At 58.8% G+C, this 14,602-nt stretch overlaps 10 protein-coding genes across 10 annotated transcripts; 3 read left to right on the top strand and 7 right to left on the bottom strand.

Moving 5' to 3' along the window:
* Positions 1 to 41: 41 nt before the first annotated feature.
* KL928_001481 (uncharacterized protein) lies at positions 42 to 2,642 on the bottom strand (the record flags this gene model as incomplete). Its single annotated transcript, XM_043201851.1, has 1 exon — positions 42 to 2,642. One exon carries the CDS (start codon positions 2,640 to 2,642, stop codon positions 42 to 44), a length of 2,601 nt encoding a protein of 866 aa, XP_043060758.1.
* Positions 2,643 to 2,741: 99 nt separating this feature from the next.
* Positions 2,742 to 4,265, bottom strand: KL928_001480 (uncharacterized protein; the record flags this gene model as incomplete). Its single annotated transcript, XM_043201850.1, has 1 exon — positions 2,742 to 4,265. One exon carries the CDS (start codon positions 4,263 to 4,265, stop codon positions 2,742 to 2,744), a length of 1,524 nt encoding a protein of 507 aa, XP_043060757.1.
* Positions 4,266 to 4,400: 135 nt separating this feature from the next.
* On the bottom strand, positions 4,401 to 4,840 carry KL928_001479 (uncharacterized protein; the record flags this gene model as incomplete). Its single annotated transcript, XM_043201848.1, has 2 exons — positions 4,401 to 4,745; positions 4,829 to 4,840. The coding sequence occupies 2 exons, from the start codon at positions 4,838 to 4,840 to the stop codon at positions 4,401 to 4,403; spliced, it is 357 nt and encodes a 118-aa protein (XP_043060756.1).
* A 52-nt stretch (positions 4,841 to 4,892) lies between these two features.
* Positions 4,893 to 6,087, bottom strand: KL928_001478 (uncharacterized protein; the record flags this gene model as incomplete). The annotated part of the gene is made up of 2 exons (XM_043201847.1): positions 4,893 to 5,890; positions 6,045 to 6,087. 2 exons carry the CDS (start codon positions 6,085 to 6,087, stop codon positions 4,893 to 4,895), a joined length of 1,041 nt encoding a protein of 346 aa, XP_043060755.1.
* Positions 6,088 to 6,124: 37 nt separating this feature from the next.
* Positions 6,125 to 7,312, top strand: KL928_001477 (uncharacterized protein; the record flags this gene model as incomplete). The annotated part of the gene is made up of 1 exon (XM_043201846.1): positions 6,125 to 7,312. One exon carries the CDS (start codon positions 6,125 to 6,127, stop codon positions 7,310 to 7,312), a length of 1,188 nt encoding a protein of 395 aa, XP_043060754.1.
* A 43-nt stretch (positions 7,313 to 7,355) lies between these two features.
* KL928_001476 (uncharacterized protein) lies at positions 7,356 to 8,240 on the top strand (the record flags this gene model as incomplete). The annotated part of the gene is made up of 1 exon (XM_043201845.1): positions 7,356 to 8,240. One exon carries the CDS (start codon positions 7,356 to 7,358, stop codon positions 8,238 to 8,240), a length of 885 nt encoding a protein of 294 aa, XP_043060753.1.
* A 1-nt stretch (position 8,241) lies between these two features.
* On the bottom strand, positions 8,242 to 10,896 carry KL928_001475 (uncharacterized protein; the record flags this gene model as incomplete). Its single annotated transcript, XM_043201844.1, has 1 exon — positions 8,242 to 10,896. One exon carries the CDS (start codon positions 10,894 to 10,896, stop codon positions 8,242 to 8,244), a length of 2,655 nt encoding a protein of 884 aa, XP_043060752.1.
* A 22-nt stretch (positions 10,897 to 10,918) lies between these two features.
* KL928_001474 (uncharacterized protein) lies at positions 10,919 to 11,590 on the bottom strand (the record flags this gene model as incomplete). Its single annotated transcript, XM_043201843.1, has 1 exon — positions 10,919 to 11,590. One exon carries the CDS (start codon positions 11,588 to 11,590, stop codon positions 10,919 to 10,921), a length of 672 nt encoding a protein of 223 aa, XP_043060751.1.
* Positions 11,591 to 11,688: 98 nt separating this feature from the next.
* KL928_001473 (uncharacterized protein) lies at positions 11,689 to 13,098 on the top strand (the record flags this gene model as incomplete). The annotated part of the gene is made up of 1 exon (XM_043201842.1): positions 11,689 to 13,098. The coding sequence occupies one exon, from the start codon at positions 11,689 to 11,691 to the stop codon at positions 13,096 to 13,098; it is 1,410 nt and encodes a 469-aa protein (XP_043060750.1).
* Positions 13,099 to 13,116: 18 nt separating this feature from the next.
* KL928_001472 (uncharacterized protein) lies at positions 13,117 to 14,583 on the bottom strand (the record flags this gene model as incomplete). The annotated part of the gene is made up of 1 exon (XM_043201841.1): positions 13,117 to 14,583. One exon carries the CDS (start codon positions 14,581 to 14,583, stop codon positions 13,117 to 13,119), a length of 1,467 nt encoding a protein of 488 aa, XP_043060749.1.
* Between the last annotated feature and the right edge of the window lie 19 nt (positions 14,584 to 14,602).

Here is a 14,602-nt window from a genome sequence, read left to right as displayed (position 1 = left end):
GATATGCTACTTGAAAAAAAATGATGAAGAGGACGGGCATCTTACTGTAATTGCAGCTTCTGCTGCTCTCTTGCCCATCTAGCTGTGTCTCTGGTGCCCTGGGAAAACCTCTGGTTGGTCCTGGTCTTCTTGATGAACTCGCCCACCCAGTCCTGTTGGTACAGCTCTCTCAGTCTGCCGTCGCTGAAGATCTGGGCCAGGTCTCCGAGCAGCCCCACGGCAGACCGACAAACGCTCTCGCTCGAACACATGGCCTGGTTATGGTACACCTGCATCAGGAACGTGGCGATCTGGAGCGTGTACGGCTGCAAAGCGTCCGGGTAGTCGTGCAGACCGGTCACAATTCCCACGTAGGTGTCCAGAACGGCCTCCTTCACGCTCAAAATGTAGTCCTCGGTCTCCAGAGACGCGTCCTCGGGCTCCAGCTGCTGCGCAGAGCTGCAGATGTTCATCACGACCTGCAAATACTGGATAAACTCCGGTCCGATGGACGACGCGATGTCGCCGAAACACGAGAGAATCAGCGGCCGCAGCTCGCGACGCACGTTCTGGCTCGAGAGCGTGTTTCCCAAAATGGCCATGAACCCTTGGCAATACGGAATAAATGCGTTTCCCAGGGAATGAGAGATGTCCACCACAAGGCCGATGGCAGCGTCGCAGACGGGCGAGTCGGTGTTCTCGAGCGCCTTGGTGAGGAACGTCAGGAACGACGGCATGTACTTTTCGAACTGGACGTCGATGGCAGACGCGATGGACGAAATGGCAATAAAAATGTCCTCTTCTATGATCGAGTTTGGTTCCTGGATCTGCAGCAGCCGCAGGAACTTTTCCATCAGCTGGTCAGAGACCGCGGCAATGTCGCCGCCAATTCGCCGAACCACGTTCGTCAGCAACGACAGAATGTTGGCCTGCAACTCTTGCAACACGGCCTTCTCCTCGCCGGAAACCTGTGTTCCCTGCATCAGCACGGATATGGTCTGGTCGAGCTTGGCAAGCGACTCCGACGCAATCTGGTTCACCATCGGCATGTCGTTGGCGCTGCTGTACAGCACAAGCGTCGACAGCGCCTCGTAGGCCGACGTTCTGGCCGAGTGCTCGTTATCAGGTAAATTTGTGTTCTGGATCAGAATCGGCACCACCAGTGGGTAATACTGCGACATGATGCTCGACGGAGAGTCCTTGGCGTCCACACATAGCTGTTCCACAAGATTGATGAGCGTCCAGCAGCAGTTCGTGCTGACTTTCGGATGGTCCTGCAGACCGGCAGCCAACGCCTGGATCACCTCGGGAAGCATCGTGTTGACGTCGATCGCCTCGACCACCATGTCTGCTATTCTGCCCACGCACCACGCGACGGTCTCCTTGACTTGCAGCGACTCGTCCTTCATGAGGGCCAGGATCGGTCTGAGCGCCTGGCCGATCAGAACGGTCAGCTCCGAGCGGTCGGGGCCGTCCAGAATCGAGCCGAATGCCATCACGGCGGCCTCTTTGTTTCTCCAGCTGGGCTGGTTCAGGTTCGCCTCCACAAACTGCAGCACGGGCTGCACCACGTAGTTTGTGGTGTTCTGTGCAAAGAGCTGCAGACAGGCGCCCGCAGCCATGGCCACCGACCAGTCGTCGTCGTCGGGGTCTTCGTTCTGACGCAACAGCAGGCTCAGAAGCGTCGGCAGCACGTCCGTGATGGCCACGAGCGCGAAATTGTACGAAACAAGGTCTGCTGGCGGCTGGTCCTTGTATTCCTCCAGCTGGATGGCGATCTCGAGCTCCTCCTCGCACACCGTGCTCCAGAACTCCACCGCCATGCACGCCACCCTGTCGTCGGAGCTCTGCATGCCCGAGACCGTCAGACCGTACAGGGCCTTCTCCATGTAGATCCCCATGTACTGGTAGTACAGACTCATGATCTTGGCCAGCGCTCCGAACGCCAACGCCTGCAGCTCCGGGTCCGCCGCCGTCGTGGCCTCGCACACCACCTGCATGATGTAGTTCCGCTCTCCCTCGCGCTCGAAATTGCCCGCAATGAACTCCAGCGAATTGACCAGCGCATTGATGGCCGTCTTCCGCACAACCGTGCTGGGCTCCGACGACTGCGCGCCCTGCACGATCGCGATCAGGATCCCGTTCGCCTGCGCCACCACGGCCGGGTTCGTGGCGTCGGCACTCTCGCACACGTACCCGATGGCCAGAAGCGACGCCCGCTTCACGTTCACCGGCTTGTCTGCCTTGGTGTTGTCCACTATGATGTGCATCAGCTCGTTCCACGTCCCCAGGGGAAGCTCGATGTCGGCCACAGCAGCCACCAGCTGGGCCGCAGCGTTCGCCACACGCTCGTCACGCGTCAGCAGGGTCTGCAGCGCCGTGTCCTTGATCTTCTGCTTCAGATCGCCGTCCTGCTGCACCCACCGCTCGGCCAGCTGCTGCTTCTTGACCGGATCCTTCGACACAAGCTGGTTTTTCAGCGACAGCCCGGCCAGGATCCGCACCTCCGTCCTCTTTGTTTCATTACTCAGCACCTCCACCATGCTCAGAAGATACGCGCCCCAGCTCTGCTCCGACAGCCGCAGGAGCTCCGCCTCTGCGCGGCCACGCTCGCCCGGGTCGGAGCTCAAAATGGCGTTCTCCAGCAGATTGCTAACATCCATGGCTTGACTAAAATATTTATTTGTTTGCAAACTTTGTGAATTTGTTTTGGATGGGAGGCCCACCCGCAACCGGGGTGAGGCAGGGTTACCCGGCCGGAGCTAGAATTTTTCGATACATAACTTGTCGTAATTTTTGAACTCGCGCAGCATCGCGAGCTGCTCGTCCTGGTTATGTGGGGACACGGTGGCGACCAGCTCGTCGTATTCGAGCAGGTTTGCAAAGTAGAAGAGCTCCCTGTACGAGCTGTGTTCCGAGTACGGGATCTGCAGCACGCGCGCCTTGTTGTCCTCGCGAAACCGGTCGAAATGCTTCGAGATCGCCGCGTACACCATCTCCGGCGACTCCGCAGCCACCATCGCGTCCAGCGACGGCACCGGCTTGCCGTACCGCACAGACCACCCTGTGGGGCGAATCCCGATCGCGGCCTTGAAATGGCGCGAGTACGTCTTGAGCTGCTCTGCGAGAAAGTCCTTGTTCAGCTTCGGGAGTGCCACGAGGTGGATCTGGCAGCTTTCTGGGTTATGCGTGTCTAGTAGGTTATCCAGGTTTGGCCATCCAAACTGGCTGAGAACGGTTTTCTTCTCCTCGTTGCAGTAGATCTTGGTCTGCAGCATCTCGGCGAGCTTGATCGCGAGCCGCTCCTTGCCTATGAGGTACGTGCCGATGACGATGAGGAACTTTTGCGGTTTGCGGTCGACAAAGAAATCTATAACTCGCTGCTGCGAGAACTGCATGGTTTCCATCTTGCTTTTCAGCAGCTTGCATAACTCGTCTATAACTATCTCCTGTTTCGGGAAGTTGTATAACGGGTTCAGATACGTTGTGTCCAGGTATATCTTGTGGAACCGGCCGATCTGCATCAGCGACTCCAGCATCGGCTTGTTGATGCGGCAGTCTCCGCAGTGCAGGTACCGCAGCCCGGGCGACTCGATCACAAACATGCCGCTTCCGGGACAGTGGTTTGCGTCGAGACAGGTTATTTTGAGATCGGTGTGCGGCACTTCGATGGTCTGGTTATAATCCACGCTGAGCAGCAGGTCTGGGTTCACCCCGAATTTGTAAACCAGTAAATTGCGGGTTATGGGCGTCACAATAATAACCGAACCGTGGTCCCAGTTCTTGGTGAGACCTCCATAATGGTCGGAATGGAAATGCGTCAACAAGTACACCGAGATGGCAGGGTGCGGGGCGAAGCAGAAAGCGTCGACGGCGATGGTGTGGTTTTCGAATCTCAGGATCTTCTCGTCAGGAATCGGCGGTCGCGGTCGTCGGTCGCTTTTCTTTTTCGTCTGCTCCACCGCGCCCGTCGTCTTGATCCGTCGGTACAGCACTTTTTTCGTGTTTGGGTTGACGAGACACGCCTCGACGTGGACCGTGCGGTCGTCCAGCGACAAGTGCGCGATGTCCACCTCGCAAACAGGACAGGCAAACTGCGTGCTTTGCTCTTCCTGATAATACGGCAGCTCTTCCTCTGAGTCGCACACAAACAACGACTCCTGCTCGTTGTCGCTCACGAGATCTATGACCGTGGCCTCCTTCTTGAGCGTCTCGTCAGGGCCGCTGCTTGTCCGGCAAAACTTGAGGATCGAGACCTGTTTATCTACCACCTTGCGTTTTGCCATGGAAAATAATTTAGCAGATTGGGTAATTAATTGATCTATATTTTTTTTTTCGTGCATTTATTTATTTCTTTTATGGGTCTCTTGTCCATCATCCGTAAACAAAAGCTCAAGGAAAAAGAGGTGCGGTTACTGCTTCTAGGCCTGGACAACTCCGGCAAATCCACAATCGTGAAGAGCATGCTGGGCCAGAACGTCAAGGAAACGAGCCCCACGATGGGCTTCGACATCTTCACAGTGCCGTACGCCGGCTTCAACATAAACATCTGGGACATCGGGGGCCAGACCTCGCTGCGCGCGTTTTGGTTCAACTATTTCGAGAAGACGGATTTCCTCATGTGGGTCATAGACAGTTCCAGTCTCCACAGGCTCCAGGAGAACTTTGTTGAGTTCAGCAGGGTGCTGGGCGAGGACAGGCTCGCGGGCTGCGGCGTGCTCATCATGGTCAACAAGATCGACCTGTTCACAGGCGACAGAGACGAGCTGCGGACAGAAATCGTGCGGATTCTCGGGCTCGAACGCCTGGAGAACCACGCGTGGCAGATCGTCTTTGGCAGCGCGTACACGGGAGAAAACATAAGAGCAGGACTCGACTGGATCGTTGCGGAGTACAACACTAAATACCTGAGTCTATGAGCCGTCGAGCCGGTCGAACCACCACGAGCAGCTGTACCAGTTGTGGGTGAAGTCCATGTCCGGGTTGCACGAGCATTTTTTCGCGAGCCGCAGCGCCGCGTCGGTCGGACACTGGAGATACGGCTCGTGCTTGTAGCCGATATCTGCAAACCGGTGGATCTGGCCCTTTTTCAGGATGAGCGACAGGATGAGCGAGCGCACGGGGGCGTCTCCCCAGCGCTCGTAGAAAAACCCGTTTTGCCGGTCGAGATACTCGAACATCTCGGTATATTCCTGCGAGCGGAAGACGTCCAGGTCTCCGAGCTCAAAATTCGTCCAGAAATGGCACAGATTGTACGAGTCTGTGTCGCCGTCGTACACAAACCTGGCATAGTTGGACTCATCGTGCAGGAGCGCTTCCTTGCCGGCCAACCGCAGATAATCCTTGACATGACGGAACAGCGAGGGAATGGACTTCGGGTATTCCAGAATGCTGATGGCAAATGCGTATGCGTATTTGTGGGCATGCATGTGTGCAAAGATGTCATAGTCTATGTCGCAGTAGAGCTTGACGCCCGGCTCGACCCGCCAGAAGTACTTGTACTCCTGGAGCAGCGGATGTCGGTAGAAGAATCCGCTTTCGAACCGGCACATGTGTCTGTATGAGACGGAGTCGGCGTAGGGCAGCACGCCGTCCTCGTCGGAGAGCAGTTTCTCGATATTTTCCTCCATGAGTGTGCGATTCAGACTTGACGGGAACTGCCAGTGGTGTGCGTCGATCTGGCCAAATTTGGAGTTTCCGGACACCAAGTTCGCCACTTCTTGCTTGAAAGTATCGTCAAACGGCTGATCGTTGAGAAACACCCAGTCGTAGTGGAACCGGCCGTTGAACCGGTCCTCGTAGTTCTGGATCGTCTCGAGCATGTCGTGGAGATCGCTGTTGCGGCACAGCGTGTACAGCGTGGCGTTCTGGAGATCTTGCGGTGGGACGGCCGAGGCGGCCGGTTCCGGCCCTGCGGCGTCGAAGAACGGCCCCACAAGGCTGTTCTGCCACGAAACGAACACCACTGCGACAACCAGCAACAGGGCTTGGATCATGAAGAAAAAAAAACATATCGTCGCGTCGATAAATATATTTCCGTCCTTATCGTACAAATAAATAAATACTCTGTATTTTCTTATCCCTTCCTTCTCTTGCCATGCTACCCATATTTATTTTGTGCACATGGCTCGTCGCAGGGCACGGCATGTTCTTGCCCGACATGCGGCTCTCCACGCTCAAGAGCCTGCCGCCGCTCAAGTCCTGGCCGGACCCGCCCGAGCGCACCCTAGAGCCGGGACAAGTCCCGGCGTACGTGATAGACTACGCCCCCCTGGTGTATCTGTACTCTGAGGAGCGGTACATGCCATACAACATTGCGGAGTTTGTGACGCATTTCCACGCGGAGCTCGCCAACGGCACGAAACTGGACCAGTTCGGCTCCTCGCTCAACCTCTCCGCCTTGGAGGCCCTGCAGAGATACCATTCTCCGGTGAATCCCGTGTACATGACGGCGAACGAGGACTTCGACAAGGACCCCGGGTGGATCACGGGAGCCAGAAACAGACCCAACTTCTACACGGGAGAGCTGTCGGACGTGCCTGCTACGCTCGTTGTTGTGGACAAGGGCAACGGCTGGGTTGACGCGTACTGGTTCTACTTCTACTCTTTCAACGAGGGCCCGTACGTGATGGGCACCGGGCCGTTCGGAGACCACGTCGGCGACTGGGAACACTCGCTCGTGCGCTTCTACAAGGGCGAGCCGGTGATTGTGTGGATGAGCGCACACGGAGGCGGCGGAGCGTATTTCTACACGAACCTCGAGAAGCTGGACCAGCACCCGGTGATTTTCGCTGCGCGCGGAACACACGCCAACTACGCGTCCACGGGACAGCACGCACATGACCTGCCGTACTCGATCCTGGCGGACTTCACCGACAGAGGCCCGCTGTGGAACCCGTCGCTCAACTTCCTGGCCTACACGTACGACGGCGAGACAGTGGAGTATGCGAACGGGTCGCACCCGGGCCGCGAGGAGCAACTGGGCAACTGGCTCTACTTCATGGGCTACTGGGGCAACAAGAAGCTGCCTCCGTCGGACCCGCGCCAGCGGTGGTCTCCGTTCGAGTGGAAGTACATCGACGGGCCGTGTGGGCCGCTGTGCAAGAACCTGCTGCGGATCTCGCCGTGCCAGCGGGCCAAGTGGTGGAATTTCTGGAACGGTTGCAACATACGGCGATACATCAAGTACGGCAACGGGTATTTCGAGTCCGAGGGAAACAACAGCTGCGGAAACCTGTACAACAAGATACGGCCGCGCATTTTGCAGAAACTGGTGAAGATTCTGACGTTTGGGGGCTATTTTTGCTGGGTGATGGATGTGATATACGGATAATGAGTAACGAAATAAATAAATAAATAAATTAAATAAAATAATTATGTTTGATCTCCCTCTATACTTTATCAAAATTAGTTTCGTTATTGGGTCTACGGTGGCAGTGGCTGCACTGCTTGGAATCTACAAATACCAGGGCAGCATCATATACCCCTCTGGTCTGAACGGGGCGCGGGATCACGTCGATACTCCGGCCGAGTACGGGCTGGCCTACGAGGATCTGAGTCTCAAGACCAAGGACGGCGAGACCCTCAACGGCTATCTCCTTCTGCACGACAAGAACAGCATCGACTACACGAACAAAACGGTGATGATCTTGTCGCCCAATGCCGGCAACATCGGCCATTTCCTGCCCGTTGTGAAATACATCTACGAACAGTTGCGGTACAACGTTTTGATCTACTCCTACAGAGGCTACGGCAAGTCGACCGGGACGCCGAGCGAAACGGGGCTCAAGATCGACGCCGACACCGTGATGGAGTACGTCGCGTCGCACACGCAGCTGGCAGAGTCGTCGCTTGTTCTGTACGGCCGGTCGCTCGGCGGCGCCGTCACCCTCTACATTGCGGCCCACTACGCGAATCTCGTCGCCGGCATCATCCTGGAAAACACGTTTCTGAGCGTTCGCAAGGTCATTCCGCACATATTCCCGATTTTGTCGCCGTTCAGGGCGCTGTGCCACGAGATCTGGGCGTCCGAGGACGAAATTGCGCGCATCCCAGATACCATTCCTATTTTATTTTTGAGCGCGCTCGAGGACGAGATCGTGCCGCCCGAGCACATGCGCACGCTGTACGAGCTGAGCAAGTCGAAAAACAAGACCTGGAAGGCGTTTGCCGGAGCACACCACAACGACACCATCGTGCAACCCAAATACTGGGACTACTTCTACGAGTTCATGCGCAACATCAATCCTGTTGAAAAATAGTCTATCTGACACACTCGGTGCCGCAGCCGGGACAGCAGTCCTCCATGTTGTCGACAAACCAGGTGCGCAAGCATCCAAAGTGGCCCTTGTGGCCGCACCGTTCCAGAACAACACACGCGCCCTTGGCGGGCTCGTTGCAATAGATACATCCGCCCTGCGTTTTGCCGCACCGGTCGCAGTACCAGAACCCAAACTCGATCTCCGGGTCCTGGAGCCACATGTTTTTGCTGTGCTCGTTGAGAATCGGCGTGTTGCAGTGCTGGCAGAACAGCCGGAACGACGTCTGCGACTGGCCGATCTTGGTGAACAGCTCGTACTGCATGGCCGCCGTCTTGAGGACATTGGCGCTCACAGCAAAAAGACACCGCCGTTGCAGCAAGTCGTGGTAAGTGAGGATCCAGTCCTGGCACTCCAATTCCGACAGCGCCTGGGGGTATCTTTTTCCAAACAGCAACGCCAGCGTTGCGCACATGGTCGTGTCGCCCTGCGTGCTGCTGTACACGGCGGCCTGGCGCACGAGGTCGACCGGGTTCCACGGCGTCGCGGGCTCTTTCGACACCGGCACCTCTTTTGGTAGCAGCCGGAGGCTCTTGGCGGGCGACGAGCTCAGCGACGCCATCTGCGTCATCGACAGCTTCTTGGACCTGTACTTTGAGTGCGGCGAGCCCGACAGCTGCAGTTTCTCGTTGTCGAGGTCGACGCTCGTGCCGGTGAACGAGAACGTGTGGCGCGCCAGCGAGTCCGACGCGCGCTTGATCTCGATCGCCCGTGTCACGTGACCCGAGCACTCGTCGTCGTCGTCCACGATTGCGTTCTCGTTCTCGTTTGCGTTGGCAGTGAGCCCAAACCGGCCGTCCCGATTCAACCCCCCGTCATACGAGTCCACAGACGTGCTCAGATGGTCGCTGTTGTTCAGGCTCGACCGGCTCTCCGTCCGCACAGCCCCGTCGCGCTCCTCCAGATGGAACTCCTGCAGCCCCTGGACCACCTTGTCGTTTTCTTCCCACAGAATACTGCCCTCGATCGTCTTCCACACCTGGCAGTCGCGGTATCTGCCTGCCGCAGCGGCTACCGACGCGTTGTAGTCGCAAACTTGCAGCAGATCCATGCCGTCGGGGACTTGCACGAGATAGTTGGAGCTCAGAAACCTGAAAACGTCGGTGTCGTTGTCGGGGATCGGAATGTCCGCCTGCAGAGCGTACGGAGACCGCACTGCCCGCTGGAACTGCGACGGCTGTCGTGGCAGCGCCGGTCGCGCTTTGGCCACGAGATTGGGCGATGTCGGGTGGTACGGCTCGCTGGGCACTAGCTCCTCCGTCTCCTCAAACTGGTTGCGGTCCTGGCTCACAAACGTCAGCCGTGCTCCCGCCTGGCTGTCCCACGCGGCGGCCATCGTCGGCAGCGTGTCGACAAGCCGCGGCTCCGTGCTCACGTCGTGCTGCACCAGCGTCTTGTCCTTGGACGCGCTCACCAGGTACCTGGGCGTTTTCCACACGAGTCCGGTCACCTGGTTTGTGTGCAGCTCGATCACGTTCTTCGGCACGTGCTTGCGCGCCAGGCTCCAGATCTGGATGCACGGGTCGTCGTTCAGGAAGCACGTCGCCACGTCGGTCGTCAGCACGGAGCCGTTGCCCCGCCCGCGACACCAGCTCGCTTTCGAGACCGCGCCCGCCGTGTTGATCACGTGATCCGGCTCACGCTGGTGGTCGCTGCCGGGGCCCATGTTCCAGACCTGCAGCTGTTTGTCGCGGCCGCCGCTGATGAGGTAGTCGAGTTCCGGGTGCCAGTCGAGCGTGAGCCCGGGCCCCGTGTGCGCGTTGAGTTTGCGCTCGAACGCGGACGGTTTGCGCAGGTCCCATTTCTGGATCACGCCGGAGTCGGCAATGCTGCAGAAATTGCGTGCTGTGCGCGGGCTGAACTGGACGCAGCGCACGGCGTCGGAGTTGCCGCGGATTGTGAGCTGGGCCTTGGTGTTTTTCGTGCGCAGGTCCCAGATCTTCATCTTGCCGTCCTGCGACCCGGACAGCAGCGTGTGCGGGCTGAGCGGGTTGAAGTCGATCGAGTTGACCGCGCGCTGGTGGTCGCTGAACGTGGACCGCACGCGCGTGCCGCGGTCGAGGTTGTAGACGTGAATAGAGCCCGACAGCGTCGAGATGGCGATGTTTCTGCCGTACTGCTGGTAGCCGAACTTTGCGTCGGCGACGAGGCCGTACTTGTTGCTGCGGGAGCCGGCGTTGGGCGCGACGAGGTCGTACTCGACGCTGATCTCGCTTGCGGCGACTTTCACGAGCTGCAGCGCCTTGGGCCCGCCGACCACAAACAGGTTGGGTGTTTCGTTGGACTTGGCGCACGCGAGGATCTCGTTGACGGTGTGCAGCCGCGTTTTGTTGGACTCGGCGTGGTGTTTCGACACCGACGCCGACGACGGCAGGATCGAGAGCGACGAGGCCGGCACCGCGTGGCTCACCGACGACGAGGACGGGTTCGGGCTTGTGTTGGTGGACAGGCCGTAGATGTTGAAGGCCATGCGCGAAAACTGCCCGCTGGAGCGCCGGTGGTGGTCCATGACAAACATGGCGCTCGGCGAGCTGCTCAATGGGCGGTCCGGCGCGCGCTCGGCGGGTCTATCGAGCGACTTTTCCGACTCGTGGGACATAAATTAGATTAAATTATTTTATTCACAACACCCGTACATCGCCTGTTTCCACCAGGTCCTTCACCGCGCGGTAGCGCACCACGTAGATGCCGTCTTTCGTGAGCTCGATCTCCTCGTCGTCCACCTCGACCACGTTCTCGGCCGTCGCCCGCACAAACACGGGGCGGTCCAGGTCCGGCTCGTCGATCATCGACACGCCGCCGCCGGTCTCGTCGATGGCCTGCAACGACTCCGGCAGGTTTTTCATGAACTGCGAGTTGTACAGCTCCAGCAGCAGCTCCAGGTGCCGCTCCATGTACGCAAACTCGTTGTTGCTGAGCTTGGCGGTTTCTTTGTCGCTTGAGCGGATGTAGAGCGAGTACTTGTCGATTTTCTGGAGTCGCGTTCTGGTGTACGATCTGATGATGAACTGGACGCGGTCGAGCTCGGACTCGATCACCACGAGCCGCAGCTTGATCTCTCTCTCGTGAGTCTGCAGTTCGATCGAGTTCAACTCGATCAGCTCGATCTGTTTGCGGATACGGATCAGGATGCGATCGATCAGCTCCTGCTCGTACGGCAGCAGTTCCGGCACCGTGCGCTCCTTGACCCAGGCGTCCAGCAGCCGCCGCACGTCCTCTGCACGGAGCTCGTCTTCGTTGTAGCCCGGTCGCTTCGACGCCTCGAACTCCTTGAGGATGTCGTCGAAGTTCATATATTAGTCTGATTTATTTATTTATTTGATTATTTTAGTATTTTATTTATTTTATTTATTTTATTTTTTTATCTGATTTATTAATTTCTCTATTTTTTATGGACCGCAGAGCAGCATTGGAGGCCAAACGGGCCAAATTGGAGGAGCTGCGACGACAGCGGCTGGCACGAGAGGCCCAGATTGCGCCACCGAAACCGGCCCCTCAGAGAACCTCCATTGCGGACCAAGACGAACAAAACAACAAGGAAAATGAGCCGGCTCAGCATGCCCCAAAGCCCGTTCTGTCAGACCCGGTCCCGACTGGCGTTCAGCACGATCTCGTCCAGACTCCCCGCCAGAACGAACCCCCCGTTCTGCTGGAAAAATCCACGTCCACAGACGACGAACAGGCTCGCAGACTATGGGAACAAGAAATACGCCAAAAGCTCGAGCATGAGATCCGCGAGCAGCTGCAGCGCGAGTTCGAGCTCAAGCAGCAGGCCCAGAGCTACAAGCCGGACCTCACGCCCCTCCTGGGGTCGCCGATCCCGCCGCAGAACGAAAACAGGAACAGCATCTATGCTGCTGCCAAAGAAGAGCCCGACGTGACCAGCACGTTTGTGACGGCACAGAAACTGCTCTTCAGCGACGCCGTTGCGTCGATGGCCGTCACGTCGGTCGACTGGTCGCCGCACTATCCCGAGCTCATCGCTGCCGCGTACACCGGCGCCCACAGGCCGTGTTCCATCGTCGTCTGGAACACCCTCACCCTCGCACCCGAGTTCAGTCTCCAAACGTACACAGACATCACCGAGGTGAAGTTTGTGAAGTCGCGCTCGAACCAGCTGCTCGCTGGCGGCGTCGACGGCAGACTGTACCTGTACGAGTTCGACTCGGCCACGAGGTATCCGGTCTCGTCGACGGCCAGCTCTGGCAAGTATCCCGTGGTGGCCATTCTGGAGACCTCGAACTCGGTGGTGAGCGTTTCGTCCGACGGCGCGGTCTGTGTCCACTCCAAGAACCTGATCACCGCGATTTCGCGCTCGCGGCTCGCGCTCGGCCAGAAGTTCCTCATCACAGCGTGCTCCCTCAAACAGAACCACCTGCTGCTCGGGCTTTCCACAGGCACGGTGTACCGGGTGGAGCTGGGGTCGCTGGACGACCCGGCCGCGCTGCAGCTGCTGTCTGCGACGGCGTGTCCGCTGCCGGTGGTCTGCATCGACCACAACGCGAAGACGGCCGTCTCGTGCGCGCTGGACTACAAAGTGAAGGTTTTCGAGAACGACGAGCTCCACACCATCAACACCTCGAGCCTCGTGGCCGACGTTAGCCTGGACCGCGAGTCGCAGACTTTTGTCACCGTGGGGCCCGACGGAGCCGTCGAGTTCTGGAATCTGGGCGAAAACAGACACGCGAGTCTCGGGGCGATGAACCTGGGCGTGCCGCTCAACAGGGTCGAGTGGAGCCCCGACGGGCGTGTTTTCGCGTGTGCCGCGGCCGACGGCCACGTCTACCTGGAGATTCTGTAGCTAGCACTAATGTATTCGTTACACAGCGAGTCCTGCGCGCGCAGAGATGCCGATCTCGCCAAACAGCCGGTCCTGGCTCAGCTCGACCGAGTCGCCCGTGGCAAGCACCAGCAGCTCGAAGAACGTCCGCGTGGCCTCTCTTTTCGGGTTGCGCGACAGCGGCTCGGCCGAGCCCATGTCGCGGGCCACCAGCTCGCTGAACGTGGTGGCCGGCGCGTCGGCCAGCAGCGCGCGCACCTCGTCCGCGACTTTCACGGTGGCACGTGACACCGTCTGCGAGTCGCTCGGGTTGTTTGTTTGGAACGACTCGAGCTCCTCGTCGAGCTCCGGCAGCTCCTGTGGCGCAGCGGGCGCAGCCAGCTCCTCGAACGCGGCGTCTTCTGCCCCAACGTCGAACGAGGGCAGCTGCAGACTGACCTCGTTTTCCGCGGCCTGCTCTGCCTGCTCTGCCTGCTCTGCCTGTTCTGCCTGTTCTGTCCGTCTCTTCTTCAAGACAGGCACTTCGAGCGCACCAAACGTCAGACACCGCGGTTTTGCGAGCTCCATCACGTTTTGCAGGTCTCCTGTCCGCTCGTCGGCCACCGGCGGCGCCGGGTAGCTAGCCTGGTACTCGCGGATCAGCTCGCCCGGAATCTCGATCTGCTCGTCCATGACCACCCGCTTGCGCGACGTGCGCACCACGTCGACGTTCTCAAACACAGGCGGCCGTCTCGTGCGCTTGTCGGGGATTGTCTCGATCTGGACTTCGGGCCCCAGCTGGTCGCCGTGGCCCGGCGTGGCCGGCTCGTTCTCGTCGATCTCGAGAACAGGCTCGCGGAAGTCCGGCAGCTCAAAGTCCGGCACGTCGTTCAGCTGCTGCGACGCGTTGGCGTCGTCGCCGGCTCTGCCCAGCTCGACCGACGCGTCGCGGTCGACGTCCATGGCGTCGGCAAGGTCGAAGTCAAGGTTCAGCTCGAGATCGTCCTGGACGCCGTCGAGCTCGTCGACCTCGGCGCGCCGCGGAACTTCCACCGAGCGGTCGAATGTGGTGGACTCCTCGGGCAGCTGCGTCGGCTGCGTCGATCGCTGGGTGCTGAAGATCTCGTCGAAATTCAGCGGCTCCTGGTACAGCAGGTCGGTCTCGGTGACGGTGTCCTGCAACGTGACGGCACGCATCGACGGCAGGACGGTCGACTCGGCCGGCAGAATGACCGACTGCGACGCTCTGAACGACGACTTGAGCTTCAGAATCGCGTCCGTCACGTCGTCCAGCAGGTACTTTGCCTTGCGGGAGTAGATCCGCACCACACCATACAGCAACTGGCCCGTCAGGCGCAGCGCCAGCGGCTCTGTGGACACGCTGCTGCTGGACACTATCGCCCTCGTGCTCTCGGTGATATCTGTGTTGAGCAGCTGGTGTTTGGTGAGCTTTTTCTCGAGGTTCGCTGCCAGCCACACGTACGCCAGCGGGCCCTCGCGGGAGAGCAGTTGTTCGGAGTAAAACATGCAAAGAAGAGCAATGAGA

This window comes from Ogataea angusta (assembly GCF_019207475.1).
Source record: "Ogataea angusta isolate 61-244 chromosome Unknown 61-244_NODE_3_length_881311_cov_93.026150, whole genome shotgun sequence".
In the NCBI taxonomy this organism is placed as follows: Eukaryota; Fungi; Ascomycota; class Pichiomycetes; order Pichiales; family Pichiaceae; genus Ogataea; species Ogataea angusta.
The sequence above is the reverse complement of the archived record's forward strand: the minus strand, read 5'-3'. Positions and strand labels throughout refer to the sequence as shown.